The sequence below is a fragment of the Scylla paramamosain genome, chromosome 7 (genome assembly GCF_035594125.1).
Source record: "Scylla paramamosain isolate STU-SP2022 chromosome 7, ASM3559412v1, whole genome shotgun sequence".
Classification (NCBI taxonomy): domain Eukaryota; kingdom Metazoa; phylum Arthropoda; class Malacostraca; order Decapoda; family Portunidae; genus Scylla; species Scylla paramamosain.
In genome coordinates, this window is record NC_087157.1 from 22,448,159 (window position 1) to 22,475,615 (window position 27,457).

At 39.3% G+C, this 27,457-nt stretch overlaps 3 protein-coding genes across 4 annotated transcripts in view; 2 read left to right on the forward strand and 1 right to left on the reverse strand.

The window, feature by feature from the left end:
• Positions 1-1,448, forward strand: part of LOC135102210 (legumain-like) — a 34,082-nt gene extending 32,634 nt beyond the window's left edge. For both annotated transcript variants that reach the window (XM_064007047.1, XM_064007046.1), the window contains one exon: positions 1,070-1,448. In XM_064007047.1, the coding sequence (XP_063863117.1) occupies positions 1,070-1,192 (123 nt within the window). In that variant the 3' untranslated portion in view covers positions 1,193-1,448. The remainder of the gene's footprint in view (positions 1-1,069) is intronic.
• A 2,110-nt stretch (positions 1,449-3,558) lies between these two features.
• LOC135102215 (legumain-like) lies at positions 3,559-12,199 on the reverse strand. The gene is made up of 10 exons (XM_064007056.1): positions 12,056-12,199; positions 11,277-11,425; positions 10,818-10,915; positions 10,102-10,408; positions 9,317-9,383; positions 8,832-8,950; positions 6,823-7,008; positions 5,250-5,366; positions 4,676-4,843; positions 3,559-4,154 (listed from the first exon to the last, which is right to left on the reverse strand). Exons 2-10 carry the CDS (start codon positions 11,415-11,417, stop codon positions 4,029-4,031), a joined length of 1,329 nt encoding a protein of 442 aa, XP_063863126.1. The 5' UTR covers positions 11,418-11,425; positions 12,056-12,199; the 3' UTR covers positions 3,559-4,028.
• Positions 12,200-18,099: 5,900 nt separating this feature from the next.
• On the forward strand, positions 18,100-21,070 carry LOC135101780 (uncharacterized). Its single transcript, XM_064006074.1, has 5 exons — positions 18,100-19,180; positions 19,526-19,786; positions 19,937-20,134; positions 20,615-20,722; positions 21,051-21,070. The coding sequence occupies exons 1-5, from the start codon at positions 18,100-18,102 to the stop codon at positions 21,068-21,070; spliced, it is 1,668 nt and encodes a 555-aa protein (XP_063862144.1).
• The last annotated feature ends 6,387 nt before the right edge of the window (positions 21,071-27,457 follow it).

A 27,457-nucleotide genomic window follows, 5' to 3' on the forward strand; every position in this document is an offset into this window, starting at 1 on the left:
GTTGCATAATCTTTTTTGGCCCTAGATTTCTATAAAGCACATTTTTTTATTCATCTCTCTGCAGATAAAATATATTAGCTATCTCAAAACACTTCAACATTACATTTCAAATTTGTATTTCTTCACACAATTACCCTTCAATGAGAAAGCACATCCTACACATGCCAAACCCCCTCTTTCATTATATAACCTCAACATTTCACTCTGGACTGCATCACAACTGTCAGGCTCTACATACGACTACTGTGGTAAGCAGCATTCCCATTCTGACCCCCTTGGCTGCCCCATCTAGCCTTTCTTTGTCACCTTTAGTTTATTCCCATCTCCTTCACCACATAATATACCCCATGATGCTAGAGTGACTTTTTTTCCCCAACAAGGTTTTCATTGCAATAAGGTTTATTTTCCTGTAACTTCAGTAAATTGTATTTTCATTCTATCAGGAACAAAAAGGTAAAGTGTTGGCATGTGATGTGCCCACTGGCTGTCTTGTCCATGTCATTAGTTGCCCAATAAATTTCTGCTTCCCTTGTCTATTAATTTTGTGATAGTCTTAAGCTCCAGGATACCTCTTCTGGTAATCTGCTACTACTCTCCTTTCCTGATCTGTTAGTCCTGGGATGACTCTATCTTCTTGTTATCCTCATCAGTGGCCATGTCCTGTCTCTTGTCTATTTGGCTGAATGTAATCTTGGTACATGCCTTCATGCTTATATTCTTCCTCCATTTATTCCTTCTACTTTCTTCTGCATTCCTTTATTTCTTCCTTCTTTTCTTGTTGTCACATATTCTTTCATTTTCTTTCGTGTTTCATCTCTTCTTGGTGTTTCCTGGATACCACATTATTTCTAATAGCAGTAGTAGTAGTAGTAGTAGTATCATCACATTATTATTATACCTGTATTACTATTGTTTCTCCTCCTCCTCCTCCTCCTCCTCCTCCTCCTTTCCTCATGCTTACCTACAATTCTTCCACCCAGTACAGACATCATTTCCCCCCCCCCCACACACACACACACACAAGCCTTATCTACCCTCACTAAACACAGTCACCACCTCCCTCCTGCAGAACGTGTATGGCCTGCGACTACTGCACACCCTGGTCAACCTCTGTGAGCATGGCTACACTGCTGCCCAGGTCCTGCAAGCCACTGCCTCTGTGTGTCCCGTTGCTGTCAGTGGTGTAATGTAAGAAAGAACCTTGTGCTGGATGATCTGAAGACCTACTGCTACTGCTCACTCATGCCAGGAGAGGAGAGGATTTAAAGTTAATGGTAATGTGATGAATTGTAGTAGGAGGGAGTGGAAAATAGTGGTGTCTCTTTCTCTTTCTTTCTTATATATATTTTTTTTCTTTCCTTGTCCTCTCTAGAGGTCTCTCTCTCTCTCTCTCTCTCTCTCTCTCTCTCTCTCTCTCTCTCTCTCTCTCTCTCTCTCTCTCTCTCTCTCTCTCTCTCTCTCTCTCTCTCTCTCTCTCTCTCTCTCTCTCTCTCTCTCTCTCTCTCTTTTATTCATTATCATCTCTTTCCTTCACTTCTCTGCACCTCTCTGATTCCTTCCTCCAATTGATGTCTTTCATCTCTCTCCCTTTCTTTCTTGTGTTTCTTTCATCTGTCATTTACCATGCATCTCTCTCTCTCTCTCTCTCTCTCTCTCTCTCTCTCTCTCTCTCTCTCTCTCTCTCTCTCTCTCTCTCTCTCTCTCTCTCTCTCTCTCTCTCTCTCTCTCTCTCTCTCTCTCTCTCTCTCTCTCTCTCTCTCTCTCTCTCTCTCTCTCTCTCTCTCTCTCTCTCTCTCTCTCTCTCTCTCTCTCTCTCTCTCTCTCTCTCTCTCTCTCTCTCTCTCTCTCTCTCTCTCTCTCTCTCTCTCTCTCTCTCTCTCTCTCTCTCTCTCTCTCTCTCTCTCTCTCTCTCTCTCTCTCTCTCTCTCTCTCTCTCTCTGTGTGTGTGTGTGTGTGTGTGTGTAAAGTAGTTAAGGTAGTTTTGAAACTCAAAGAAGAGAGATAAAGCACATCTTTCAAACATTTACACTATCCTTGTCATACTCTAGTGATAAGGGTCTTCCATGCTTAGCTTTTGTTATGCAGTCTTGGTCATCATTCAAGTAACACACTGTCCTCATCTCCTCTTAGTTTAGCAGTTTTCCTTCAATCTTCATTTCTTTTATTTGCTTAGAATCTATCAGTTGTCAGTTTTCTGTTATGAGGTTGTCAGCAAGTCATAACATAACGGATCAGTCTTTGCTTAGTTTAACATTTTTCCCTTCAGTCTGAAGTCCTTATATTTGTTTAGAATTTGTCTGTTGTAAGTTTGTTGTTAAAAGGTTGTCTGCAGGTGAGAGGACTAAAGATGAAGGGAAAATGTTAAACAGGAAAAGTGAGTGCAGGTTACTTGACTTATGACCATGGCTGTACCACTAAGAACTTGTAAAGATGAATAGTGCAGTGAACATGCTACAGGATTGACTGACTGATTTTCAAGGTACTACAATATCAGGATCACATGGTGCCTCACATTAACCCTTTCACTGTGATAGTGTTTTGTAGTTAGTGTAAGGTTAGTGAAAAAGTTAAGAATAATTTTGTATGATATCTAAATATAGTTGTTAAAGAAGATGCAATTAAATATATCAGCATAAAACAAACATTAGTAAAAAAGTATATACCGTAATACATACAATTGCAAATACAGTGTCAATGTTTCATCCCATTAAATTTGAATACCAAATTTATTATTAATCAACCTTCATGAATATTACCTCCTTTCAGAAGAGAGCAGTACAGTAAACATGTTGAAGGAAGTCAGTTTGTTTCATCCCTCTGGTTGAATATGGCAATAAGTTACCACAAGTTTACTATGCACATCCAAGTTGCTGAATACTGATGTTATTTACGTAATGGTGCTTTCCTTTCCACTCACATGGATTTCTTTGTATTGATTGGTTGGTTGTCATTCTTCATGACCATCTTAATCATCATTCTTTCTTTCCTCCATCTTCATAATCTTCATTTTCTTTCCTCCCAAAAGGAATCATCCTTTATGTTTTTTTTTTATCATATCCTTTCTTTCCTCCATCTATATATTTGTTTTCCTTACTCCCAGAAGGGCTGGCAAATTAAGTGTGCATTTATGTAGAATCAGAGAGAAAAGTAGATATTGATTATAATTGTCTTCATTTTGCATGTTACCTCAGTTCACCAGTACTGCCATGTCTGCAAGATTGCTCAGAAAATTAGGGTTTCAACAAGCCTCTTTCAAAAAAAAAAAAAGCTTTGGCTTGGCAACAATTAGTTAGACTTTCAAGTGGATATGGATATTTGTGCAGATTCAGGATTTTTTGTTTCCCATCCACCACAAGCTTCATGATTATCCTGCAGCTCAGATTTATGTACAGAAGATGTGTGTCACATTTCATCAAATCTGTGGAAAAGATTAAGAATGTTTGCTGTATTTCTTATAAGTTTATACTGTTGACCACATTTCATATTATTGTTTGGTATGTATGTACATTTGTGGGGTATGTATTTATGATACAGGATACAAGACAATGAAAACAAAGATTAAAATGAGTATTACAGATTTATTGATTTGTACAATCAGGAGACAGCCATGCTGGGGCATCCTTTAGGGCATAATTGAACTTTCAATCTATACACATTACATTACTTAGTGAATACAACCAATCAAAAGTTGTCATCATGAGCAAATTGAGATGCAAAGGCTGTCCAGTAACTAGTGAGGGACAAAAGAGGAGGAGAAGGACAGCAACAGAGATGAGGAGGGAAGCCTGCCAAGTGGAATCAGAAAACTGGTATGAGTATTATATCATTGGTGAACCTGCATGGAGACTGCATGACTCATGTAGATCTGCTAAGCAACTGAGACACGAAGAAGAAATGAGATGTGAATATTTTGTTAGTTTTTTTTTTTTTTTTTTCTGTCCTGTTGTATCTTGCTCATTTGCAATGGTTGGGAACAGTAATCATCTCTCATCATCCCAGTGTGTTCTCACTCCCTCCATGCCTGGGTCTTACTGGATGCCAGTGATGCCATGGTGGGTGCAGACAGAGTGGGCTGTGGTGGTGAATTCACTGGCAGAGAAGCCATGCTCACAGAGGTTGACAATGGTGTGTACCATCCTCATGGCATAGGGGTTCTGTGTGGCATCAGAGACATGGTTAGCGAGAGGGACATGGTTAGAGAGAGAGAGAGGATATACTGTACAAGTGTAATAATTATGAATCATTACTGGAAGATAAGAGAAAAATTAACAAAGTACTTAACTCTCAAGAAGGAAGGAAAATTTGAGGGAGTGCCTTTGAAAACAGCTCATGGTCCATGGCTGAACTGATTATGACCTATAGTAGTATTTTGAAACACTGGACACTCATGAGAGCCATTTTCAAAGGCCACAGAGATGATTGATCAAGTTCTCATGGTTGTTTTTTCTCATTGACAATGCTGTATCTTTGTTAAACTATCACTATGTTCATGAAAACACCTTTGAAAACTTCCATAAGTTCCACTAGAGCCCATGAAAAATAGTTGAGTAACCGTCATTAGAATCATGAAAACATGCTTGAAAACCCCCCATAATTTCTACAGGAGCCAATGAAAATTAGTCAAGTGCAGACACTAAAAACATCTAAGAATATTGTCACTAAATCACACACTCACCAGTGCCAGGTCAAAGCAGATGTCGTTCCAGGCATTGGTCGCTTGCTGGTGGCAGTTGTAGTCGCGGATCACATGGTGCCTGTCACTCATCATCTCAGCAGTGAGATCCTTGTCACCAGTCATCACCTTCACAATCTCTGCCATTCTGCTCTCCACAAAGGTTCGGTTCTGGTGCACACACAGAGAAAATCAATAGTATTGAGTAATTCCTAAAGCTAAGAAAAAGTTAATTCGTAAAACTTTAAGTGATGAAAATGTCAGTTTCTTCTTTCATTTAATCACTTCCTTCTCATCTCTCCTTTTCTTTCTCATAACCTCCCATGTCCTCTCCCTTCACACTCCTCCCTCTCTCTTCCTCTTATCTCTCTCCCTTTCTCAAATTTTTATCCTCACCTTGACCTTTCCCCTCACATTCTCTCCAGTCCCTTTTTCTCCCCTCCCTTTCCACTTCCCCACACTTATCTCTCTCTTCTATTCTCCTTTCCCTTCCATTCCATTCTTCTCACTTCCTCTCTCCTCTACTCTTTTATCTCTCCATCATCCCCCCTTCCACATCACCACTTCCTTCACTCACCTTCTGCAGCTCCTTCACCTGGTTGGTCCAGAAGTCCAGGCCAATGAGGTCATCAGCGTCTTCTTTGTTGCGCAGGAAGATGGAAAGAGGCACGTCTGGGGCAGCCACTGACGATTCCTGGTAGAGAAAGCGGGAGTGGATTATATAGTGATCCTTTTTAGGCCGCGGTAAATGAAAATCACGTTACAGAAATTCACATTAGAGGAAGATCGATTGAATATAGTATAAAAACACCTCACAGTTGTCCCCTTTTCCTCTCACTACAACTACTTTATTTCTGATTTATTGTCCTGTCTCTTTACCCTGTAGCTAGTTAAAGCAGTAGTTCCCCTTTGCATTAATTTGTAATCCTCCTCTTCCTCCTCCTCCTCCTCCTACTACTACTACTACTAATACTAATACTAATACTATTACTAATAATAGTAATTCCAGTTCTGGGCACTTCCACTAATTAGTCTGCAAATCCGCAATAGTAGAAGTTCCATTTTATTTGTAGATTTGCGTTTGTGGTATTACGTCTGCTAACACATGGATAAGCTAGCCCGGTTCCCAGCATTCCTTTCTATCCCTGCTAAAGGCTAGTCTACATGGGGCAAGTAGAGATTCAAGTAAAGTGTGCTACACATTACTTGCTCCGTGTAAACATCTACTTGCTGAGCAAATTTTTTCAAGAGGCATCTCGCCAGGCAAGCCAGGCAAGTGACTATAGCCAGCAGTTCTATTTTAAGGCAAGTTGCCTCCCAATCGCCATTGACTTTGCCTCTGTGAACATGTACTGGCTCGTCATCTCCCGCAATTCATTTGTATGACAAGCTATCTGGTGGCTAGTTAGTCATTTTGTAGTGGACCACTACACAAAAGTATAAGCTTATCAGATTATTATAAATTAATTAGTATGATTACAAATCTTCCAACTTGAAATAGCAGAAGCGTATGTATGGTCAATGCTGGTCATGAAAAATAGTTTTCTTTATACTTTAGTACTTTAGGCCTTAAAAAAAAATAAATAAAACTTTGAATGCCTGGCTACAGCATTACATCGCAAATAGAGTGAAAAGACATTCGTACGCCATTGACAACAAAATTTTTGTCTGCTGTTTGCAATGTCAAGGTTTGTGGCGGGACACTGCAAATAATGCGTAGTTATTTGCGATAGGGAATTTGCGAATGCGATTTAAACTAAATCTCAAAATATCCGGGGTTGCGATTGCGAAAGTTATGGAATAAGTTAGCAAATTTGTGACAGCAAAAGTTCAAATTCGCTAGCGATGCCCAGCTCTGACTACTCCTACTCATGCTTTGCTGTTTCGACTCTGTTCTATAGTCCTGCAAGGGTCAGAAGGTTTGTTGCAACTTGGGTTTCCGCTATAGTCCTTTGTAATCCTCCTCCTCCTCCTCCTACTACTACTACTAATACTCCTACTACTGATACTACTACTACTACTACTACTACTACTTTACTGCCCTGTCTTTACCCTATAGCCTTGCAAGTGCCTGGAAGTTTGTTGCTGTTTGATTTTCCGCTATAGGCCTTTGTAATATAACCCCCTCCTCCCCCTGCCGCTGCACTCACCAAGCAGGGGTCGCTGATATCCTCGAATGGTCCGTAGCTGCTGGGCGGAGACTGCTTGGTGCCTACGAACTCACCCACCTTCATCTTGGACAGGGATCGTTCACCCCACTGCAGCACGTGCGAGGTCTTGGTTTCTTTCCTCACAATCTCGAATTGCTTCTCCAGAGTCTCATTCATCACTGCCTCCTGGCAGGGAAGAGAGAGAGGTGGACTGGTTAGGATCATGTGGTACTTGAAGGGAGAAGGAAGGAAAGGAGGAGTGAGAAGTAGATGAAAGAGAGGAAAGAAAGATAGAGTTAATGAGGAGGGAAAAAATGGTGATATAAGAAGAAAAAAAGAGATAAAAATAAAGTTGGTAAAGAATAGTTGAAATAAGGAATAAAAAAAAAAACGAAAGGAAGAGAAAAAAAAAAGGTATGGAGTCGGAAGAAAATAGGGACGAAGGAAGGAAGGACCGTTAATGCTTGAACTGTCAAATATATTCCTACTTTTTTTTCTCTCTCTCTTTCTCTCTCTCTCTCTAGATGACACAAAAGAGAGAAGGAAAAAACAATACCCAAATGCATAAACCGTTGTTGTTTCTCTTGGTAGAATGCTTAGTTGGCTGTGTGGCGCAATTATTTTATCTATTTATTTATTTATTTAATTATTATTATTATTATTATTATTATTATTATTATTATTATTATTATTATTTTCTTATTTATTTATTCATTTATTTTATTTATTTTTTATTTATTTTTATTTATTTATTATTATTTTTTTTTTTTTTACTGTTTAAGTAGTTATATCAGCCTGGCATTGTTCCCCTTCCTGTATCAAATGACGTAAGATTGCGGCACAGCCAGACACTGATGTATCTGTCTCTCATCATTTCTTATCTGCCGTGAGTGTGTGTGTATGTATGTATGCTCTTGGTATGAACTATGAATGTTATCGCTTACAAGGTGACGTGCGGCAGCAGGGAGGGAAAGAGGAAAGGAGGAAGGGAGGCTGCGGGTTGAGGGACAGATAAGGAGCAGGAAGAATGAAAGCAGGAGTGAGGAGAGATGGTATACTGGGCATTGTGGGAAAATGGGAGGGATGGAGCTGATATCATTCATTCATAAGTCACCCTCGTATTAAAGGTGAAAGGAAAGAGAAAAAAACAAATGTTATTCCCTCAGAAAACAATGTTGAAAGGAGAGAGAGAGAGAGAGAGAGAGAGAGAGAGAGAGAGAGAGAGAGAGAGAGAGAGAGAGAGAGAGGGAAAAATTTTCTCTCTCTCTCTCTCTCTCTCTCTCTCTCTCTCTCTCTCTCTCTCTGGAAACAATGAAAATGAAAGGGAAGATAACTCCGCTATCTCTCAATCAGGTCTACATTTATGACTGATTGTAGCGAGAGGACAGGCAGACTATAAATATGTACAATTTTTTTTTTTTTTTTTTTTTTGCTTCTCTCCTTTCACATTTTTTTTTCATCTATTTCATATGGCTATTTTTTTATTTTTATTTATTTATTTATTTATCTATTTATTTATCTATTTTTTTATTATATATATATATATATATATATATATATATATATATATATATATATATATATATATATATATATATATATATATATATATATATATCTTTTTTTTTTTTTTTTTTGCCTATTCTCTCTTCTTGACTTCGACTTCTCACCTCATACCTTTATTCTTCTTCTTGTTCTCCCTTGTTTTTGCCAGTCATTCCTATATTTTCCTTTCATCTCTTCCATCGTATTTCCTTACTCCTCTCCATCTATCTCTTTTCCATCACCGTTACTCATCCTATCCATAGCACCTTTTCTGTCTTTTCCCTTCCTCTTCATATGCCTTTCCCATCATCTCATATGCCTCATTTTCTTATTTTTTCTCTGTTTATCTCTTTACCATCACCACCCATCTTCTCTACCTTGCTCTTTTCCCTCTTATCCTTTCCCCCCAATCCTATATTTGCTCCTGCACTTCTCTCTCCTGCTCTCTGCCCTGTACAACTCACCCTGTCTGTGTCCTCCATCCACTTGATGCTGAACACGTCTCCGAGGTAGGTCATGCGGGTCTTATCGAAGTAGCACGCGTAGGAACTCTCGGTGGCGTTGGCGGCGGAGAGAGCGTACACTGCCGGATGAAAGGTAATTTTCACCTTTGAAAACCCCAACAACCCTTACGAGATCTTGTTTAAAGTATTTCTGATAAAACCTAGAAACGCTTATGATTAGTGAAAACTCCAATAAGTTTTACGAAAGCCAGTGACGGTAAGACAAGGAAGCGTTTGAGAGCAAGGATTATGAGAGCCAGTTCGAAGTAGTAAGGGTAAGACAAGGAAACGTTTGAGAGCATGGATTATGAGAGCCAGTCATACATAAGTAGTGGCGGTAAGATAAGGGAGCGTTTGAGAGTAAGGATTACGAAAGTCAGTTGGAGATGATGGTGGTGAGACAAGGAAGCGTTTATGAGTATATGTATGTGCTGTGGATACCTTACCGCTGATGTCGTCGGGCAGGTTGAGGAACATGGAACCAGATTCACACGACTCGAGGTACACCACCAGCTGGAAGACAGACACGAAAAGAGACTTAACTCCTCACCCCATTCTGGCTCACATCAATATCAGCCACCTTAGTTATTTTTGGAGTAGGTTAGATTAAGGTACGAGTAGATTATATTAAAAAGACCAATAATCCTAGCCAGTCAATCACCCCAAAGGCAGCAAGGATGGGTGTTCCTCCTGCGATACTATTCTTCTTTGCGTCATCGGGTCTAGGTCAACAAAGCGACGCTAGAGAGAGTTACGCCCCCACGATTAAGTCAGATAATATTAAAAAAGTCTAATTAACCCTAGTCCAAACCTATCCTAGAACAGCCAAAAGATAGCTGGAATGGGTGTTCTTCATGCGACACTATTCTGCTTGGCGTTATCGCGTCTATGCCAGCAAAAAGGCGCTGGAAGGAGTTGTGTTCCTACGAAGTTGGGTAATAGTAAAAGACTAATTAACTCTGGCCTGACCTAACCTAGCCACCCCAAAGATAGCTGAGATGGGTGTTCTTTCTGCAATACTATTCTGCTTAGCGTCATCGTTTCTGAGTCAACAAAACGGTAGTAGAAGGAATTATATTCTCACGATTAAGTTAAAATAAATTTAAAGCCTAATTAACCACAGTCTAACCTATCCAAACACACCGCAAATATAGCTGGAATGTGTGTTCTTCCTACGATGCTATTCTACTTTGCGTCATCGCTTCAACAAAACTGTTAGGAGTTAACTCACGTCTTTAAACTGCTTGTTGCGGTGCATGCTCTGGATGGCGTCTCTGAAGTCCTTGACGTGGAGGAAGGACGTGGGAAAGCCAAAGATACCCGGCGCGCCGTGGTCCACCAGATTGATGAACACCCTGTCGTTGGGGCCGCTGCCCAACACCCTGCCGGACCCCACGCCCTTCAGGCCCTCAGAGTCACCGCTCAGGACCTTCAGGAAGTTCTGTGGAGTGACGTCCTTGCCCACATAGTCCTTGGGCACCCCAGAGTACACGTTGGGGCCGCCGGGTCGGTTGATCACCACGCCGGGAGTTGGGTTGCTGCGAGGAAACACCTTCCTTGTGACTCATGTCGAACTGGCTTCAAATATAACGGGGTGTATAAGGACCGGGGTGTCCAGACTTCAAATTACGAGTATTCACCAGATATAATCAAAACTATGCCTTCGTGCTCTGTTGTCAGTATTTAGTGTGGTGCTTGAAACCCTTACAACAACTAGGAATGGTAGATGAATGGAACAGACTCAGTTGTCAACAGGTTGTTAGTGTCGAGTTAATAGGGAACTTTAAAAGACGATTAGACAAATTTATGGATGGGGATGATAGGTAAAAATCTGTAGGCATTTAGACATGTATTACACAAGGAGTGCCACGTATAGGTCTGATGGCTTCTTGCAGCTTTCCTTATTTTCTTATATTCCCAACTCCATTAGGTACCCGCGCTACTTACTCGCTGCTGTGAGCAAGGTCGTCATACATCATGACGATAATGTGGTCGTCGGGAACACCGTGCTGGTGCAGGATTTGGTAGGCGTGGCACACATCCGCCTGAAGGAGGGGAGAGAAGAGGATGATAGTGACACTGGCATCTCGTATACCTCCATATCCATCATTATTGTTATCTTTTGTGTTCGAACTTGTGAGAATCCACCCAATATAAACATAAGTGCAGGGAAAGCTATGCTATTTGACCTTATATTAGCCAATAAATACCGAACTTCTCACAAAATTCCTACATTGGTTAAAGTTTAGCTTGCAAACTTCCGCCTTCAACACGTGGTGTGCCAAATCCTAACGACACAAAGGAACATAAAGGCAAAACAAACATCAGTAGTCCTTTTGGTCCTTACGAGGCTGTGTGATGTTAAGGGAGCTGAAAACCAGCAGGCTTGTGTTAGTTCCCACTCACCTGATGGCGGTAGTTAAACCAGGAGTTGGAGCCCGCTACCAGCACGGCCCACAGCTCCCCTTTGTGCTTCGCGAGCTCTGGGACCACCAGAGCAGACCCCAGCGCCGCCGCCGCCAGCACCGCCAACACCACACGCATCATGGCTACGACTGACGGCACGAAATTATCGTTAAAACTGGTAACTCCACACCAAAGAAGCTAAAGAGTCAGTCTCCTTAGTCCACACACACACACACACACACACACACACACACACACACACACACACACACAAACACAGTAGTTAATATTGTTCGTACACATCCATAGTAAGTGCGTTGCAAGAAATACCAGTGATTTCGCTGTTCACAGAAATGTATTTGAATCCTAGACGGGTGTTACCTCTTGAAATATAGATGTTTTTGCTGATAACATTTCACAGAACAGGGAATTTGAACTATCTTTGCGTTTTCAAACATATTATCGACTATTTTGATTTGAATTATGTTGATTTTATTCCTAAATTAAGTCTCATTAATGTGGAAATATGAGAAAGACAGATTTAGCACTCTCAAAGGTAGACGAGCGAGAAAAAAAAATGCAGTAATAACAAAAAAATCAACCAACAAAAATATTAATGAAATTCACTTGATTCGCGCCTTCTTCATTCAATATAGCTGAGTAAAAAAAGTACAACTAACTAAAAATCCATGCAAACCAGTGCAAAAGTAGACATGATTTTCTCTACACTCTTTCAAAACATGTCACCTTCACCTGCCTGGCCAGCAGCTAAGGCTCACCTGCAGAAGAAGGAAGTGCTCGAGTTGGAGGACAGGAGCGGAGTGCCTTCCTCGTCCTGCTGTGACCTATTTATACTCTCTAAGCCCTGGCGCGGTGCCGGTGACCAGCCTTGTACCAAGACCTCTGCCCCCTCTCTCTCCCCCGCCGTCTAGTCTCAGTGTAAACAGTATCACAATCAAAATTAGAAAACAATGAAAAACGATAACTGGAGATAAGATGAGCCGCTGCTTGGATGTGATGGTGGTGCTGGTGAGTGTGGGGGCGTCAATTTTTTTTTTTTTTTTTTTTTATTACATGTGCTAAATGTTTTTCACGAACATCATGCTTGGCCCGTACTTGATTATGCCTCAGGCGCTCAATGAAAAATATGAGCTGCGTGTGCTCCATGTGTTGTATTATTCACTAATTCTATTCGTCTTAAATGGATTTTGTATTTTATGTGTGTGTGTTTTGTATTCTCTCTCTCTCTCTCTCTCTCTCTCTCTCTCTCTCTCTCTCTCTCTCTCTCTCTCTCTCTCTCTCTCTCTCTCTTTTTCTGTTTGTAATTTTTTTCTTTTTTGGTTTGTATTTCACTTTTTATTCCTTCCCCTTTGAGTGTTTTAAGCACAGGTATTTCTTTGTGTCAAAAATATTTCATGTGTTGTGTTTTATTTAATTTATGTGCATTCTAAGTTTTGCATGTTGTGTGTGTGTGTGTGTGTGTGTGTGTGTGTGTGTGTGTGTGTGTGTAACTTATGTGGGCAACTTGTAGTAGTACTAGAGACCCAATGACTCAGAGCAAATATGAATTCACTATTCGAGAAAACTGATGTGATAGTACTGCACACCGAATATGACATATGAAATCATTCATAAGGCTTTGTCAGCTATCTAGTGACTGAAAGTCATCTGTGTTTCATATATATAATGAATATCGCTAAAATAATTTATGTGTGATAATACCTGGACCTCAATTGTTTAACAATTTAATTATATGAATGTTCTAGTTATTTTCTCATATAATTTTTTTTTATATGACATTTTCATAATGTTTGCTATGGTCAATAAACTATCGATCTATCTGTGTGTGTGTGTGTGTGTGTGTGTAGGTAGGTAGGTTTGCAAACAGATTACACGCGTTTTCTATGGCAAGTGGTGCTGTTGTAGAATGTGAAACCTCGTTTTCTGAAACGCTTTGATCTTTCACTATGTATGGCTATTTTTTAAACGTCACGGAGATGGTATGTTCTCACACATGCAGAATCCTGTGGGTGGTGGTCCTGCTGTAGAGTGTGAAGCTTCGTGTTCTTAAACGCTTTGACCTTTCACTATGTATGACTATTCTTAAACGCCACAGAGATGATTCGTCAGGTTTTCAAGATGTGTTTTGCCATCGCTGGTGCAGCATCCCGGGGTAGGTGAGGCTGCTGTAGAATGCCAAGCCTTGTTTTTTTTTTTTTTTAACGCTTTGATCTTCCATTATGTAAGACTGTTTTTAAATGTCACGGGAATGATGAACGCTGTCTTTATTATTTTTTCATCTTTTTCTTTTTCTTTATATATTTTTTAGTTCTTTCTTTCTTTACTTATTTATCTATTTTAATTTCAAAGTCAATTTATAATCTGCCCTTTCATTCATAACTTGCGCATCTTAAAAGTCTATATATATATATATATATATATATATATATATATATATATATATATATATATATATATATATATATATATATATATATATATATATATATATATATATATATATATATATATATATATATATATATATATATATATATATATATATATATATATATATATATATATATATATATATATATATATATATATATATATATATATATATATATATATATATATATATATATATATATATATATATATATATATATATATATATATATATATATATATATATATATATATATATATATATATATATATATATATATATATATATATATATATATATATATATATATTTTTTTTTTTTTTTTTTTTTTTTTTTTTTCTTAACTCATCCCCCCATTCTTTTATTCTTCATGATTACGGGCAGTGCATATATATCAGTATTTTTTTTCAGTTTTCGTAGCATATACATGATAAGTAGACATATATATAAACAAATACATATGCACGCATAGACACACTTCTTACATTATTTTAGATCAAATATTCACTGTTATGGTCGTCCTTTGTTAACACTGAGATCATTGTAATAACTTGTTTGGTCGCACATAAAAGGAAAAAGAACATGATCTCATTGTAATCTATGCTAAACTACAGAAGTGCGTTTTTAAAAGACTGTAGTAAAAAGAAAAAGAAAAAAGATTGAATCAACCTTCTTTTGCCTTACTTCAACACTCCACAGTCCACAACCAAGCGCCAGCAGGTATCCCAGCAGTACTTAACAACTCCTACCTATACTCACGCGGCAATCCTCCAACCGGCAAACTGAGCAACGCCTGGTTTCCATTTATGTATACATCATCACTCCAGCTGTGTCCCTTACTCGCCTTCAGCTTTCTTGGCCGCGTATATGTGGCTCAGTGGTGTCTAACTTCATTCATTAAGAGTTGATATGTGAAACTACGAGAGGAGGCAAAGGTGTGAGTGAAGTGTTTGTGAGTATTGATATCAGGCATCTATTGGGCCGTTTGTAAAAGATACGTATATGAAAATACAAAAGGAGGCAAGGTGTGAAAGAAGCGTTTATGAGTACAAATATCAGTTATCTGTTGGGTATTTCATAAAAGATATATGAAACTACGAAAGGAGATAATATATGAAAGAAGAGTTTGTGATTGTCAATAAAAACATCAATTGGGTTGTTTGAAAAGGAAGAGTTTGTGAGTAATAACATCAGGTATCTGTTTAGTGGGTTGCAAAATAAATAAAAGAAAGGAGGCAAGATGTGAAAAATACGTTTACATCTAGCTTTCTTGTGTGCTAATATCAAGCATCTACTGAAGAGTTTGTACTTTTTTGTATGTTGTAAAATTCAATGCAGGAATAATATAACACTAACATTTTTAGATTAGATATGAGAATGTAAGATTGAATGGACAGTGAGCATAATGCTGTACGTATTTATAAATTTACTTCACCATAAGAGCATACGAACATAGGAAAATAAGAGAAGCTGCAAGAAGCCATCAGGCCTACAAGTGGCAATCCTTGAATGAAACATACCAATCTATTTCCACCTATCGTCCTCATCCATAAATTTGTCTAATAGCAGTGTGATCCCAGTTTAATAACACTAACGTTTTGCAATGTAATGTCAGACTGAATGGGCGTTGAACGCAGTTATCTAGCGGACGTCATCAGTTATCGGGATGTTGCAACTGGCGACCCGTTGTCAGACGGAGTGAGGAAAAGAGATTAATTTGTTCTCACCGTGACTGCGGCTGCTATCTGCGCTACGCCTCTCACGTGACCAAACCAGGTGCTTTGTAACTAATTAACCAACTAACTAAACTGACTGACTGACTGACTGACTGACTAAGCTACCTGTCTACCTAATTAACTTATCAATTTACTAAATATAGCTATAATAAAACATGAAATCAAAAAGTGACTTCATAGTAAGTGTGACTCGACAAAATTAATATGATTCATCAATAGTTTAAAATTTCCTCACTTCATACACGTGTATAAAAACATTGATAACTGTAAAGATAACGTGTGTGTGTGTGTGTGTGTGTGTGTGTGTGTGGAGGGAGGAAGGGATAGAAGGCAACATTAACAAGTTTCTAACGATATTCTTTTATTTTTCACTCGTGGCCGTGACCTTAAGTAAAATATTAATACCTACTGAGTTACTCCTTTTATCGCCTGCTGCTGAGCTGGTTAACTCTGGAATTCCTTGCCTGCTTCCCTTTTCTCCTTCCTATGATCTGAACTCTGTCAAGAGGGAGGTTTGAAGACACTTATCCTGTTTTCTTTTCTTTTTCTTTTTTTTTTTACCATTCTATGTGACATCTGTATGGGAACTGCCAATAAGTGGGCTTTTTTTTCTTTTTTGCTTTTTTTTCCTTGGCCAGTAGCCCTCTTACATAAATAAATAAATAAATAAATAAAAAATACAAAGTATTCTTAAATCTCTGCCCTCTAATGCATTTCTTCCTTCCTATGACTGGAACTACTTCAAGAGGGAAATTTCGACACACTTCTCATAATTGTGAATTTTTAGTGTACTTTGAGGACTGGGATCTTCAGTGGGCCTTATTTTATTTAAGCTTATTTTTGTTGCGCTCGGCAAGTCTTACATTAAGATAATAAAGTAAAAAAAAAAAAAAATATCAAGAACAACTGATTCAAATGTGTTATAACATCGAGATCTCAGGTTAGGTTTCGTTCTGTAGTTTAATACCCGCCACCAAAGAGCGTGGAGCAGTTGGCTTGGCTTGGCAGTGGGCTGGGGTGGAGGGAAAGGCTGTTAGGCGGAAGGATACGACGCTGTAAGTGTGACTGACGTGCTAACAAGGCCATGGAAGAAAATGATAAGTAATTTTTTTACTTAAACATGTAAACTTACCCATGCATCGATCTGGAGAAAGCAAACTGGAGTGTAGATATATTACGAAACATGAATATATGTTTTAATGGAAGCTTACGAAGTGTAGTAGGAGAGCGTGGAGTGACGTGTAAGGTTTGAGTGAAGGGCGTTCCCACGATCTGAAAATGTCCTTCTTTAGAATTTTAGATCATGGAGTGTTCGTTTGATTTGGCGTCGGGGTGGAATTTGTTTCTGGGGGCAACGATGTCGACTTTAGTGTGTGCATGACAATCTCTTTCTATTTGAATTTGAGACGAGGGTACTATGGTGAATGAGAGGCGATTAGTGGTGGAGGAACAATCATTGGGTCACTGAACAAATGAACTGCGGTGAAAGAGGCATGTGGTGTGGTGGAGCCGTCAGTGGGGTCAGTGAACATAGATACTGCGATGAGTGAGAGGCGGTGTAGTCAGTGGGTCAGTGAACTGGTATTGTTTGTTTTGGCGGCTGGATTGGCCACGTGCGTCAGCGAGAACCACGAGATTGAGGCGCTGGTTAACCCCTCCCCTGCCATGAGTCCTCATACTATAATTGTCTGGTGCAAGTTCGGAGTATAAATTGGAAAGGCACAGAGAGGGATGATCGAGGTGAGTAATCAAATATGTAACCTTTTAGCGCCTCTGGTTTAAAGTCTGCTTATTATAATACTCTACAGTTGCTCGTATAAAATATTGTATTGTCATTGGCCGTCTGAACGCAAAGTGTCGTGTGGTACAAGGCTTGTAAAATATATATGGTTTTATGGGTAATATTACTCTGTGGCGCGGTGTTATCAGCTGGTTTGTGGCTCTCTTCTCATAGCAACAAGAATATAAAAGAAGCTGCAAGAAGTAATCAGGACCTGTTTCAAAGTATCATTTTCATCCATAAATATGCATTTTTTTTTTCTTAAGATCTCTAATGACTCGATCTGTACCAACAACATGATACAGAGTTTATTCCATTTATCTACCACTCTATTTGAGAACCAATTTCTTCCTTTTTTTTTTTTTTGTAATATAAATTCTACAATAAATAGTAATTCAAGACACAACAATTATAACCACCAGAGGCAATGCTAGTAGTAGTGCAAAACCGCTGATTCTCGTCAGGTTCCCAACTTTTTGGCGCGGTAATAATGGTTAAGGCTATCATAACGTAATTTATTCTCATTTTCCTGTGAACTCGATTCTTATTTTTATCGTGTATCAATTTGGTGTGTATAAAATTTAACTTGAATATCCAGAAAGCAATTCCAGGAAGAAATTATCTAACAAAATTGTTGGATCCGAAACATAATGATACGTTGGTGGGTTTATTCGGGGTTCAATTGAGTTACTCAGATGTTCGGGGTTTTGGGGTTTCACACTGTGTATTTTTAATCTGTGTCGAAGCCAATGAAATAAATAGCAGGTGTGGTACACTTTAGTTCTGCTCCAGCTGTCTTAGGACTCACACGTTTTATTCCCTGTCCTACTCGCCTAATACACATTGCTAGCAAGGATGGCTCAGAGTTTAACAGGTTATGGGCCCAGGAACAGACTGTATTTTGACGGTGATGAGCGCAAGTACGAGTTATGGGAAGTGAAGTTTTTGGGCTACATGCGGCTACAGAAATTGCATAATGTGATTGATCCTCCTGCATCAAGTACGACTGCTGCAGACGTTACCAAAAATGCCGAGGCATTTGCGGAGTTGATTCAGTTCCTGGATGACCGTAGTCTATCCCTTGTGATGCGTGATGCGAAGGACGATGGACGTGAGGCACTGAGGATTTTACGGGAACACTACTTATCGAAAGGTAAACCCAAGGTCATATCACTGTACACGGAGCTCACAACGTTGCTTAAGGGAGAAAACGAGAGTGTTACAGACTATGTGATTCGAGCCGAGACGGCGGCAACTGCACTTAAAACGTCTGGTGAAACTATTAGTGACAGGTTGTTGGTGGCAATGGTGCTTAAGGGTTTACCTACGGAATTCAAGCCATTTATGACTGTAATTACACAAAGAGAAAAGGCATTGACATTTGCTGAGTTCAAGGTGTCTCTCAGAAGTTTCGAGGAGACAGAGAAGTCGTGCGGCGACAAAAGTGACAGTGACAGAGTGATGAGGATAGAGTCTCGTAAATTCAGTGGTACGTGTTTCAAGTGCGGTCTTCAGGGTCACAAATCGGTCGACTGCCGTGTCTCTAGACCGAACCAGACTTTAAGAAGATGGTGTGAGAACTGCAGGAATAACTCCCACGATACGAAGTTTTGTTGGAAGAGTTCGGGGGGTAACAGTGGTAAAGACTCTGCCAGGAACGTAAAAGATTATAGTGATGATTATGACAGTCAGAGCCACAGTTTTGTGTTTAAAGTGGGGCTTCGGAGATCAGAGACTGAATCATGTGTTGTGGTTAACAAGTTAATGGTGGACTGTGGTGCAACTACTCATATAATCAATGATGACTCCAAATTTGTGTGTTTTGACAAGCAATTTGATCCTGAGAGACATTTTATTGAACTAGCTGATGGTAGTAGAGCAAATAATCTGGTTAAAAAGAAGGGTGATGCCTGTGTTACCCTTGTAGACTCTTGTGGTAATGTTCATACAACAATTCTGGAAAATGCTCTCTATGTACCTTCCTTCAAGCAAGATATTTTCTCGGTTCAAGCTGCCACTGAGAAGGGTGCATCAATCGAGTTTAAACCAAATTCTGCAGAGTTAACATCTACAAACGGTACAAAGTTTGACATAGTTAAGCATGGTAGACTGTATTTCTTAAACAATACTGTGTGTTCAAATAGGGCGTCCTATACATTGAGACAGTGGCATGAAATTCTCGGTCATTGTAATGTGAGTGATATTTTGAAACTTGAAGGTGTAGTGAACGGGATGAAAATTAGTGACAAAAAGGACTTTGATTGTGGCATTTGTGTTAAAGGGAAAATGACTCAGTTTAGAAACAGACAAGCTGATGAGCGTTCAAAAGCTAAACTAGATATGGTACACTGTGACCTAGCTGGTCCCATTGATCCTGTTGCCAAGGACGGTTTTAAGTATGCACTCAGTTTTGTTGATGATTACTCCGGTCTTATCATGATATACTTCCTCAAATATAAGCGTGACACCTTACAGGCAACTAAGCATTTCATAGCAGACATTTCTCCCTATGGCTCAGTGAAATGTCTCAGAAGTGATGAAGGTACGGAATTTACTTCTAATGCATTCGCAGATTTACTCGTGGAAAATAAAATCAAGCATGAAATGTCTTCTCCCTACTCACCTCACCAAAATGGTACCGCTGAAAGAGGCTGGCGTACTCTTTTTGAAATGGCCAGATGTTTACTAATAGAGTCTGGTCTGCCAAAGTTTCTGTGGACGTATGCCGTTATGGCCTCTGCTTACATTAGAAACAGATGTTATAACCTTAGGATTAAGAAGACTCCATTCGAGGCTTTTGCAGGTAAAAAGCCAAATATTAGTAATATGCACATTTTTGGTTCTGTATGTTATGCCTATGTACAACAGAAGAAAAAACTTGATGCCAGAAGTGAGGATGGAATTTTTGTAGGCTATGATAAGTCTAGTCCAGCATACCTTGTATATTTTCCAAAGACTGGTACAGTAAGGAAAGTTGGATGTGTCAAATTTACCAGGCCTAGCGTAGATGTAAGTTCAGATGTAGCATGGGGTAGTGAATGTGACTGGACTACAACACGTAGTACTGACACTGAAGCTAGCCCAGAAGTTGGTAACCAAACAGAGGACAGTGTGTGTTTAAGGCGGTCAGAAAGAGTAAAACGTAAACCCATATATTTTGGTGACTGTATTGTTGGTGATGAAATGGATGAGGCTTTGGATAGTATTGTGAATTGTACTGTTGACTATTGCTATAAACTAGCCAGTGTACCTTATACATATCAAGATGCTATTGCATCTCCTGATTCTGATAAATGGCGAGAAGCTATGGAATTGGAAATGAATGCTCTAAAGGATAATGAGACTTTTGAGCTTACTACTTTGCCTGAAGGTAGAAAAGCTGTGGGAAGTAGGTGGGTATATGACCTGAAGTTTAACCCTAACAATGAGACAAGGTACAAGGCTCGTTTTGTTGCTAGGGGTTACTCTCAGGAGGCAGGTATAGATTATCACGAAACATTTTCCCCAACTACTAGGATCACATCTGTAAGAACTTTAATGCAGTTGGCTGTACAACATGACCTGGTTGTTCATCAAATGGATGTAAAAACTGCCTACTTAAATGCACCTATTGATTGTGAAATTTATGTTGAACAACCCAAGGGTTTCTGTGTGGAGGGTAATGGTGGCGAGAAGTTGGTGTACAAATTAAAGAAATCCTTGTATGGTCTCAAACAAAGTGGTAGAAATTGGAGTTCACTGTTGCACTCATATCTGGTTGACCTAAGTTTAACTCAGTCATTTGCTGACCCATGTCTTTGTACCAGAATTACTGATGATGAGGTAACCAATGTATTAGTTTGGGTTGATGACATAATAATTGCGGCCAGCAGTGATGCAAAATTGAAGAACATGAAGGAAAGTCTGGGTGATAAATTTAGGATGAAAGATCTAGGCAAAATTTCCTGGTATCTAGGTATACAGTTTGTGTGTGATAATGTAATTAAAATGAATCAAACTAAATATGTGGAAAAGATCCTTGAGAAATTTGGTATGCAACATTGTAAACCTGCCTATACTCCTTGTAACATGGATGTGAACAAAGTATGTATTAGTTCTAGTGAATCAAAACTGGCTGATATCAATATGTATAGAGGATTAGTTGGAAGTCTGATCTATGTAATGACATGTACTAGACCTGATTTGTGCTTTATTGTAACTAAATTGTCTCAGAATATGACTAATCCAACTACTTCTCATCTCACTATGGCCAAGCATGTATTAAGATATTTGAAAGGTACCATTGATCAATGTTTGACTTTTAAAAAGTCAGATGAGTCACTGAATTTGATTGGGTATTGTGATGCTGACTGGGCTAATGCACAAGATCGCAGAAGTATTACCGGGTATAGCTTCCAACTTTCCAGTGGGGGTCCATTAATCTCTTGGAAGACTAGAAAACAGAGAACAGTTGCTCTGTCTACTTGTGAAGCTGAGTATATGGCCTTGTCTGCCGCTACTCAAGAGGCAAAGTTTTTATTGCAATTACTGGAAGATATGACAGGAAGTACTTCGATAAACAGCTGTACTATACACTGTGATAACCAAGGTGCCATAAAATTAGTTGAAAACCCTGTCCAGCATCAGAGATCAAAGCACATAGATATTAGATACCATTTTATTAGGATAGAGGTTCAGAGAGGTGTAGTGCAACTTAACTATGTACCATCTGATCAAAATATTGCTGATATGTTCACTAAACCTGTACCTAAAGTAAAGCTTTGTGATTTCAGTAAAGTTATTATGGGTGTGTAGATAGTTAAAACAGGAGTGTGTATTCATTTAATGTGTGTTGTATTGTATATACCCATCATTAGTTTCAGTGGGGGTGTTGGGTCCGAAACATAATGATACATTGGTGGGTTTATTCGGGGTTCAATTGAGTTACTCAGATGTTCGGGGTTTTGGGGTTTCACACTGTGTATTTTTAATCTGTGTCGAAGCCAATGAAATAAATAGCAGGTGTGGTACACTTTAGTTCTGCTCCAGCTGTCTTAGGACTCGCACGTTTTATTCCCTGTCCTACTCGCCTAATACACATTGCTAGCAAGGATGGCTCAGAGTTTAACAAAAATTAATGAAAACTGGAAAAATGTCAAACTGGTAAGCCTAACCGAGTTTCATATTTTGATGCGTGTGTTCTTGTTATTCTCTGGGTTGATTTTTTTTTCATTATGTACATTAGTTAAAGTTATATTGATAAAAATGTGGAAGACGTGAGAGCAATTTTAGGAAGAGAATACGAAGTAATAAGGAGGGAGATTTTAGATGGGATAATATCCTCATTTTCATTCCAAAGCTAGATATTGTGTCTGTATGAGCAATGACTTAACCTGCTCTTGAACAATGCTCTTGAATCTTCCGAGTTTTCCGCCATCTGGCTACGACTGCAGAGTCACTCAAACAAGATTTATCTCACTTAATTGATCTGGCTATAAAAAAAAAAATTCTTTGACTACTTAACTTCCAAAGTGGAGTACATTCTGACTCTCTTCCCTTTTCCTGAGATCTCCATTCTTGGAGACTTCAATATTCACTAACACCTATGGCTTTCCTCTCCCTTCACTGACCATCCTGGTGAACTATCCTTTAACTCTTGTTATCCTCCACGGCCTAGAGCAACTGGTGCAACACCCAACTCATATTCCTGACCGTCTTGGAGATACGCCGAACATTCTTGACCTTTTCCTAACCTCCAATACTTATGCTGTCACTCTGTCTTCTCCGTTGGGCTCCTTCAATCACAACCTCATATCTATATCTTGTCGTATCGCTCCAGTCCCTCCTCAGGATCCCCAAAAGAGAAGGTGCCTCTGGTGTTTTGCCTCTGTTAATTGGGGAGACCTGAGATTTTATTCTGATTTTTTTCGGAATAACTTCTGCTGCTTTCGTGTCAGACCCGTGGCTGATGTTCTGAGCGCATCACAAATGTGATTGTGCCTGGCATGGAGGCGTACATTCCTCACTCTTTCTCTTTTAACCAACCTGGTTAGTGGTCCCAGCTATGTTGAACACTGCACCAAATGTTGGAAATCCGACGCGGTTTAGATCCCCTTAAGCTTCATCCCTTTGTCATGTGCCAAACACTGTAATCAATGCTGTGAGAGGGACAGATTCGTGTATTTGTCCATGTAGGTGTGTGCAGTGTAACTGTAGGTACATTCTTGACCTAGACCTACCAAACCTTGGTTTAACACAGCCTGTTCTCGTGCTATACATGATGGAAAGGTCCACAAAAGATACTTATGACTGTACCATAAATTAACCCTATCACCATCTCCTTCCCTATCCCTTTAATAGGGAGCCCCATCCGCTAGCTACCATAAATCAGCTCGCACCCCTTCCCTTCTTTGGGGATACTTTAGAGTTTAGAACTAGGTTGGTAGCCCTGCGAACACATATGAAAAACTTCATAATTAAAACATTTTATACACATCAGTGTTATAATGTACATTGTGTAATGTATATTAATATATATGCTGATTAATGGAACAACAAATATCTTGATACAATCATGTACACAATATAGGTAATTTGGTTGGTATTACCGGCGCCACATTTGAACATTCTTTACTGCCAGCATCGCACTGTTCTCAGCCGCAGCCACACCAGCGCTTCTCCATATTATTTCATTTCATTATTACGTTCAATCCAATATAACAAAATTACAATAACCCTTATACACATTTATAACACTTATCGTAGTGGAAATGCCATCAGAAAGAAGCGAAGACGTTTAATCCAACCAACAGGCAGCTGATGTTGTCATGGGCTTATAATCTTAATTATTACCACCAGCAGGCAGAGAAGGTTGTTTCAGACCCACACGATGACACGAATCGTTTACTGAATCCTATTGAATCCGCTTGAATTCGGTCAAAACCTGAAGACATACATTAATGTCATAGACAATATTCTATATGAATAATTTGTGTAATACAGGTATGATTCTGCACGTTACTTATAGGACAGTTGTTACACTTACGTGTTTGGGTCTTGGGATAATCGTTAAGTAACGCGCACGCCCTTTCAGACGGGTGTTCTAGGTAGGTCTATCTACTTCTGTCTCTGCAGCAACACACGTCGTCCTTGCACGAGTGTCCTCAGCAAAGTGTCCCTATCATCCTCAGTTACTGCCTGGGTTCCTACCCTGTCCATCGTTATACATTAGCAACGGCGATAAGGCCGGCCTCATCTTAGCCTCATGTCATAACAAGTATCCTTCATCTCCTTACATCAACACTACCTCAACACCGACCGTGCAAGAAATTCGCTGACTTAGGCCTCATCTTGGTCCTCGCCCTGACCTCCAAGTCCTTTCCTCATTAACAAACTCGCTTGCACAACAACTTCTTTCACCCGCTTGGCGGTAACAATAATAGAAATATCTAAGTGTTTAACAAACTATAAAAATGTTAATTTAACCAACATTTGCTCATTCATATTTGATCAGATATTTTTTTCGTTAAATCACAATACCATAATATCTAAGCAAACCACTGGATTAGTCTATAAAGCATACGAATGGGAACACGAAAAGGCACATATCTGGAGCCCTTCTCAAATGCCAACAATGTCGCGTCCCGCCGCCGTCTCCCCTCCCCACACCACACACACACACACCCACACGCACGGGGATCCAGCGCGTTTATAGTACCCCAAAACAAACGAAGGGGTCACACAACCGATGGGGCAGATTTATATTACGGCTGTTAAGGCTTCCATCACCACAATCTCATGCACTTTATATTTCTGACCGAAACCATACCAAGTCTATTCTCCAACTAGCCAGAAACTCCTTCATTAATAGGAATTGTCAAAATCTGTCAAGATCTAACTCCCCTCGTGATTCTTGGCACCTAGCCAAAAACATCTTCATTAACTATGCTTCTTCATCTTTCCCCCTCCCCTTTATTTCGACCTGATGTCACCACTGCCATTTCATTTATTTTTAAAGCTGAATTCTCAACGCTCAAACCTTTGCTAAAAATTCCACCTTGGATGATTCAGGGTTTGCTCCACCTTATCCTCCACCTTTCGACTGCTTCATCCTACCCACTAAGATTCTTCACAGTGATGTTTTCCATGCCCTAGCTGGCTTTAACTATCGGGAGGCTTGTGGACCTGATGGAGTCCTTCCTATTGTTCTCCGAAACTGTGACTCCGTGCTTGCACCTTGCCTAGCCAGATTCTTCCATCTCTGCTTATCAACATCTATCTTTTCTTCTTGCTGGAAGTTTGCCTACATTCATCCTGTTCCTAAAAAGGGTGACCGCTCTAATCCCTTAAACAACTGTCCTATTGCTTTAATTTCCTGCTTCTATAAAGTTTCTTCATCTATCCTCAACAGGAATGTTCTTAAGCATCAATCACTTCTTTCCTTACTGAGCCTTACTCATCCTCTTTTAGCGATTTTGGTGAAACTTTTGCCGTTGCTTTAGACATATCAAAAGCTTTTGATGGAGTCTGGCACAAAGCTTTGATTTCCAAACTGTCCTCCTACGGCTTCTATCCTTCTCTATAACTTCATCTCAAGTTTCCTTTCTGACCATTCTATAACTGCTGTGGTAGATGGTCACTGTTTTCCTAAGTCAATTAACAGTGGTGTTCCTCAGAGTTCTGTCCTGTTACCCACTCCCTATTATTCATTAATAATCTTTTAATCCAAACTTCTTGTCCTATCCAATCCTACGCTGATGATACCACGGACGGGGGCCACAGAACGCCTGATTTCTGATCTCTCTAAAATTTCTGATTGGAGCAGAGCAAACTTAGTGTTGTTCAGTGCCTCAAAAATTCTATTCCTCCAATAATCAACAAGACATAACTTTCCAGATGACTATCCCCTCTTCTTCAATGATACTCAACTGTTCCTTTCTTCGACATTGAACATCCCCGTTCTGTCCTTTACATATAATATAAACTTGAATCACCTCTAGCTACAACACATTTTAAGAAATTATGCGTTCTGAGTCGTCTCCGCCAGTTTTTTTCTCACCCCTTCAACTGCTTACTCTGTTCAAGAGCCATTATCCGTCCATGTATGGAGTATGCTTCACATGTATGGGGGGGTTCCATTCATAACGCTCTTTTAGACAGGGTGAAATCAAAAGCTTTTCGTCTTATCAACTCCTCTCCTCTAACTGATTGTCTTCAGCCTCTCTCATCGCCGCAATATTGTATCTTTTGCAGTCTTCTACCGCTATTTTCATGCTAACTGCTCATCTGATCTTGCTAACTGTATGCCTCCCTTTCTCCCGCGGTCTCGCTGCACAATACTTTCTTCTTTGTCTCACCCCTATTCTGTCCACCTCTCTAATGCAAGAATTAACCAATATTCTCAATAATTCATTCTTTTCTCTGGTACACTCTGGAACTGCCTGTCTGCTTTTGTATTTTCTCCTTCCTATGACTTGAACTCATTCAAGAGGGAGGTTTCAAGACACTTAACTTTCTATTTTTGATGCCGCTTTTGATTCTGTTTGGGGATCACACCTCAGTGGGTCTTTTTTTTTTTCTCTTATAGTTTTGTTGCACTTGGCCGTTGCCCTTTCTACATGAAAAAAAAAAAAAAAGTTTTCTCTCTTACCTATATACCTATAACAATCAAAGGTACTGTACTAACTTTCAATATAATTATGTACTTTATTTTTTGTTTATTTACTTATTTTATATATCTATTCATCATCATCATCATCATCATCATCATCATCATCATCATCATCATCATCATCATCATCATCATCATCATCATCATCATCATCATCATCATCATCATCATCATCATCATCATCATCATCATCATCATCATCATCATCATCATCATCATCATCATCATCATCATCATCATCATCATCATCATCATCATCATCATCATCATCATCATCATCATCATCATCATCATCATCATCATCATCATCATCATCATCATCATCATCATCATCATCATCATCATCATCATCATCATCATCATCATCATCATCATCATCATCATCATCATCATCATCATCATCATCATCATCATCATCATCATCATCATCATCATCATCATCATCATCATCATCATCATCATCATCATCATCATCATCATCATCATCATCATCATCATCATCATCATCATCATCATCATCATCATCATCATCATCATCATCATCATCATCATCATCATCATCAT

Coding starts and splice junctions, on each gene's coding strand:
- LOC135102215 (XM_064007056.1), bottom strand. CDS start 11,417: ATGATGCGTGTGGTGTTGGCGGTGCTGGCGGCGGCGGCGCTGGGGTCT. Junction 10,409..10,817: donor GACCTTGCTCACAGCAGCGA/GTAAGTAGCGCG, acceptor GTTTCCTCGCAG/CAACCCAACTCCCGGCGTGG. Junction 4,844..5,249: donor AGGTGAAGGAGCTGCAGAAG/GTGAGTGAAGGA, acceptor TGTGTGCACCAG/AACCGAACCTTTGTGGAGAG.
- LOC135101780 (XM_064006074.1), top strand. CDS start 18,100: ATGGCTCAGAGTTTAACAGGTTATGGGCCCAGGAACAGACTGTATTTT. Junction 19,787..19,936: donor ATGTCTCAGAAGTGATGAAG/GTACGGAATTTA, acceptor GTTTACTAATAG/AGTCTGGTCTGCCAAAGTTT. Junction 20,135..20,614: donor GAAAAAACTTGATGCCAGAA/GTGAGGATGGAA, acceptor CTTTGCCTGAAG/GTAGAAAAGCTGTGGGAAGT.